General features: G+C 31.5%; 1 protein-coding gene across 1 annotated transcript in view; it reads right to left on the bottom strand.

The window, feature by feature from the left end:
- The window catches only part of Balat (Beta-alanine transporter), a gene marked incomplete at its 5' end in the record, with an annotated part of 205896 nt that overhangs the window by 50512 nt on the left and 149455 nt on the right, over nt 1–5929 (bottom strand). Inside the window, 2 exon segments of the mRNA XM_067050159.1 lie at nt 683–809; nt 906–1074. Coding sequence (XP_066906260.1) covers nt 683–809; nt 906–1074 — 296 coding nt within the window.

Consider the following 5929-nt stretch of genomic DNA (forward strand, 5'->3'; position numbering starts at 1 on the left):
AATATAATGTGTTAAGATATAAATATAAAGTTACAGCGGGGGAATATGCTAGCATTTATATTTATATTTGTTAGTATACTGTGTACTTTTAATGGAAGCCAACTATATTTGGGAAGCATTGCTTGTTAATTAATAAATCATTTCTCTCGATTGTTGTGTTTAATTATACGATTTTTTATTAGTCAATATTCATATTTTATACTTATATTTTTCTCTAACCCCACAAAATTTCAGGAGTCATGACTAGTTTAAAGTTGTTTCCACCTAAAAATAATGAATAAATCGTCTAATACTTTTTTTGATTGCTTAATCTAAGGATAAAACAAATAGTTTCGGTTTGATACATGCAGGAGGCTAGAATAAAAATTTTAGGTATTAGTAAATTAATTTTGTATTTAAATAATTAATAGTTATTATTCTTGGATAAGTTTTATGGAAAATGAAATCTTAATAACGGAGCTCTTTTGTACAAGCTTTTGTTGTTTTTTCCTTTTTTAAAACTAGCAATAATTATTGTAAATGTTCGTTGTCAATTAATTATAATTCAAAATGGTGAATAAAGCGTTTCTCTTATTCAGACTTATTAAAAATGTGAAAGAAAGAAAAAAATGTATAAAAGCTCAATATACCGGCTATTTATTTTAATTTTGCCCTAGTGCTGATGGGCTTCTTAAATGTATACCTTCATGTCCAAGATAAGGTTGGGGTTGAGACACCTTCCGTTGACCCTGGCCATAGTGTTCAGAACTTTCTCTGCTTCATCGAACCTTCCTCGGGCCAGAAGCCACCTGGGGGACTCAGGTAGCACCCTGCAAAATGCTTATGGTGAATTCCCTGTTGGCTTATTCTCGCTTAACATGGCACAATCTTACCTCATTTTAAGGTATCAGTTATAAGTTACTTACCACCAGTACAAGAAGAAGGTGAGGAAGGGGACAGAGGTAGCGAGTGCCAGCTGCCTCCAGTCCCTGACCAGGTAGGCGACCACCGCCAGAGCGACGAGCCCGAGCGAGTAGGCGATGTTAGTGAGAACTGTAACCATTGTCCTGTGCGAGGGCCCCACCAGCTCGATGGCTGCAACAGAGATATCATAATTGATGATACGAAAGGAAACCTTATAATAATAAGTTAGACAACAAAAGTAATTAATTAGGTTTAAAAAAAAACATACCACAAAAATATAGCACTTCGAGGGCGAACTCTCCTGGGATTAAGTTAAAACTATTTTTTTTTCTTGAGCTTCCATTTTATCTACTAAATTTACAAACTTATAAACGAAGAATCGGCTATCAAAAGATAATACCGTGTAATCTCGACATACCGAATAATTCACTGGAAGTGATTGCTCAGATTGCAGAAAGTATAAAGAGAAATGGTGTTAACAAATTCAACAGTATGAATGTACATAACTATTTTTATTTATTTAATATTTTTTAAAATATATTATTTGAAATTTGACATTTATAAGTGTTAATAAATTAATCTATGATGAAGATTATGCTGGCACAGTATATTATTTCATGTTACCCACTTCAGGTTGTGATTGAAATGAGCCTTCTGAAGGAGCAGTCTTCTTCATGCTCTCCTGTCGTTGGTTCCACAACTTTTTTCATCTTCATTGGTAGAGACTTCTGTTCCAATTCCTAATCAGTTTTAAATATCAACTCATTCTCCTTACGACCTTCAAATCATCCATCAACATCATTCACTGATGGATCAGGGTTTATACTTTTAGTCATAGTTTTATTATTATTGACAAAGGTTATCCAAAAAGTCTCAAAACTTCTTTATTAGTCATATCATCTGTCTAACATTTCGGCCCATCCGGCATCTTTCAGTTAAGGACAATCATAATTATAGTTTCACAATCTCGACAGTAATTTATAAAACTTTGCAGGCTATTATGCCAAGTAAAAATAAACATGTATTTGTCACTATAACATTTAATAATAAAATCATTTTTTGTAATTTATATAACATTATAATTTACTATAATTATTCATTACTTTTACTACTACAAGTGTGAAGAGTAATGATAGCAAAGTATAGTGCTTACTGAAAATAGGTTTTATTATTAAATGTTATAACGATTAATACAGGTTCATTATGACTTGAGCATAATAAGCTGCAAAGTTTTGTAAATCAGTGTTGTGGCTGTGAAACTAAAACTAAGATTGTCCTTGAAGATTGTCGGATGTGCCGAAACGTTAGACATGTAATATGATCGAATAAATAATTGTTGAGACTTTTTGGACAACCTTTGTTACTAATAATATATCCATGTAGTTTGCAATACAATTTTAAAATCCAATTTATAAAACTTTTTTTATTATTTATTTTATATTATGATATTTCATTTTCCTCCAACTTCATTTATCTACAATATTTATTTATCTCTGATACATTTTTTCTGTTTTTTTAGTAATAATAATAATATATATATTTTCTCTTCTTCTGTTATATGTATTTCACATATTGTTTCATTGATTTATTTTCTGTTTAATTATCACTATAATTAATATTGCATTATTTTCTAATATAAATTATTCTTATTATATAAGCTTCTCTCGTCAAGTAAAGAAAGTATTGCTGTTAGAAATATATTAAACATACACAAATATGACCATTGCTGTAGATTACCTTGAATAGGGAAAAAGAAATCGTGCATGATATGACAATGACAAACGCTCCCCTGTCCTCTTCATAAGAGGTATTAAGGGTACTAAGGACGTTTTAAATTAAAAAGCTGAACCCGGTGTCCTGAGGAAGGATCAAAAGGATCTCTTAGCAAACTGGTGTCAAAGGCATTCTGTTAGCTAACTGCCAATTCAGCCATACCTAAACTACATTTAACAATTTTGATATTTCTCTGTAAAATACGATCTTATCTGTTCTTTCTCCACATCAGTCAAAAGAAAGCTGGACTTTACTCTCATTAAATATTTATTTAAAGAGTTTCTTCTAATAGGATTAAGATAACTCAAGAAGAATTATGTATCTTACATCATTATAATAAAAAAAATTAAATAATCTAATTTAAAATTTATTTTTATTGACGTGATAGGAACTACTATCACTAACAATACTTCCCCAATGAACATAAAAAGTTTTAGAGAAACCAACTTACCTCGTCATATACAGGCATTATTAACAGTAAAACGTCGGGCAAGAGCGAGGTGGCACCGAACAAGATATCCCTCGGACAAAACTCATTACAATAAATTGACTAACAGACTAAAAGCAGAAATTAGAAAACACAGAATACAACATTTCCAGAACTTAACAGAAAACTAAAATACCACTGAAAAATCATTATGGAGAACTACTAAAAAGCTACTAAAATACAAATCTTTCAACCATCCACTTCTCACTGAAAATAAGAAATCTTGGACACGATCAGATGAAGACAATACTCAAATGTTCGGCGAATACCTCTTCAAAACTTTTAACCCCCATCCTGATATCCTTAATCCAATCCATCTTGAACATGTTGAAGCAGTGATTACAATTCCACTCCAAATGACCCTTCCTCCTAATGCCTTTCATCCCTCAGAAATAATGAACATCATCTACCAATTACCTTCTAAAAAAGCTCCTGGCCACGATCTTATTACAGCACACATTCTGAAACAGCTCCCTCGTAAAGCCATTCTATTCCTTACCTATATCTATAATGCTACACTCCGATCCACCTATTTCCCTGACCCTTGGAAAATGTCTATAATAAAAATGTTTCCCAAACCCTCCAAGCCACTTGAATATCCATCTTCCTACCGTCCTATTTCGCTCCTGCCCATTATGGGCAAAATCCTAGAAAAACTCATATTAAAACGCCTCTACCCAATCCTTGACTCATATCATGTTATTCCTGATCACCAGTTTGGATTTAGAACATCTCATTCTACCATATAACAGAGTCATCGAGTGGTTGATGTCATATCTTCCACATTGAAGCGCGGTATGTACTGCACGGGAGTCTTCCTCGATGTTGAACAAGCTTTTGATCGAGTCTGGCATCCAGGTCTGCTCTATAAACTTCGTCAATTCATACCCCCAACATATTTCCTTATAATCCGCTCCTACCTCACTAATAGAACCTTTAAAAAAAAAAAAATTTTTATTGAAATATTATATGTATCAAATCACATTATTCTTTTTTTTTTCTTTCAAAACCATGCAACATTAATTTTTTTTTTATTCCTTTATCAAATTAGTTCTTCCACCTTTTTCCTTCTTCTTGTTTTATTTTTGAACTGTATATTTTCGAGTCTATCTATCTATCTATCCCTCTTATTCATAATAATAATAATAGAAATAGAAATAATAAAAATATATAGAAGTAAAATAATCTGCTAACTCAAAAGGCAATGAATATTAAGGGTATTAAGTATACAATAACATATATGCCGCATTAAAAAAAAGAGAAAAATTAATAAATAATGATGATGCATATAAATAATTAAATATAAAATAAAATTTATTATAATAATAAAAAAAAATACGTAAAATAATATGTGCACATCTGTAAATGAACGTTTGTTGACTAGTTAATTAAATTACATCAATGTAAAAAATAACTAGGTAAATAAAATTTATAATTTATTAAATGAAATAAATCATCTTGAACACATTCACACCTATGAATAATATTTACATTCTCCCCATACCTAGCCCTGCCAGATATATTAGATTGCCAGGTAGGAGTTCAGAGTCCAAGTACATCACCGGTATTGAGAGCCAGGAGGGCTGGGTGAGGGCCACTGGAGCCATAAAGGCTAAGGACAAGTGTGTAGACAATGGCCATTTCTAGAACTACGATTAATGGCCAGCTTCTTCACTGAAGTCATAAGTGTATGGGGCTACAGCGCTCTCACTCAGTTTCCCCTGGCCCTTGAAACAGTGACAGAGCTGGGATCTCTTGGAGCCTTGCTTTGCCTAAATTAAATTTTCTATGTGCTGTACAAAATTTTTTTTAATTTTAAGTGAGTACTATTACCATCATTTAGATTTTTGTCCCCCTTTTTCTGTACTTTTTTTTTCTCTCTATTCATTCATACAATATATATATATATATTGTATGAATGAATATTTGAAACTTGTACTCAATGCCCTATACCAGTTCCGTATCAAACTTTGACTATCATTATAAGGCAGGTCGGAACTAAATAAGATTGTAATGGAGGATTAGGATGAAGGTTTTGATGGAAGTTCCAGAATTTGGCTGGTATGAGATCAAGAACAAATGAGATGTTGACATCATAATGATGGGACTTGTTAAAAATAAAATGGAGCATTTCTTATTGTTCGAAGGATTTTAGACTGAAAGAATTGGATATGTTTAATGTTCAATTGTAAAGTTGTTACCTACAGTTCAAATCCTTCGGTCCTGATAGGGTACTTTTGCTTACACATAGTTAAATTTTAATTTCTTCATTTTTATTAAATGGCTCGTCTTATTCCTATTTCACGAGAGATAGTGCAGAAATTAAACGAGCTGTGAAACGAAATCTTTCCACACCCACCCTATTCTTTAGACCTATCTCCAACGGATTTCCACCTGATCAGAAATTAAGAACATTTCCTTAAAGATAACATTTTTAAAATTCATTCTCATGTCAAAAACGCATTTTCTGACTTCATTTCTTCACAAAACACTGAATTTTTCAATTCTGGAAATTGAAAAGTTGAAATTGAAAACACTCAGGGGAAATGTACAGAAAATAATGATAAATATTTTGAATAAAAATGTTTTGATTTTATAAAATTGTTATACTAAATCACATTTTCGGTAAAAGGTGATATTTCTAATGAAATGATTCAATATATTATATTAGTAATAGAATTTATTTATTGATATTTATAACTGTATACATATATTCACATCGAGTAAATTTGCTGTAAGTGATATTATGACATGATAAAAACATGT

This window comes from Halyomorpha halys, unplaced genomic scaffold (genome assembly GCF_000696795.3).
Source record: "Halyomorpha halys isolate HHAL.00 unplaced genomic scaffold, Hhal_1.1 Scaffold501.1, whole genome shotgun sequence".
NCBI lineage: Eukaryota > Metazoa > Arthropoda > Insecta > Hemiptera > Pentatomidae > Halyomorpha > Halyomorpha halys.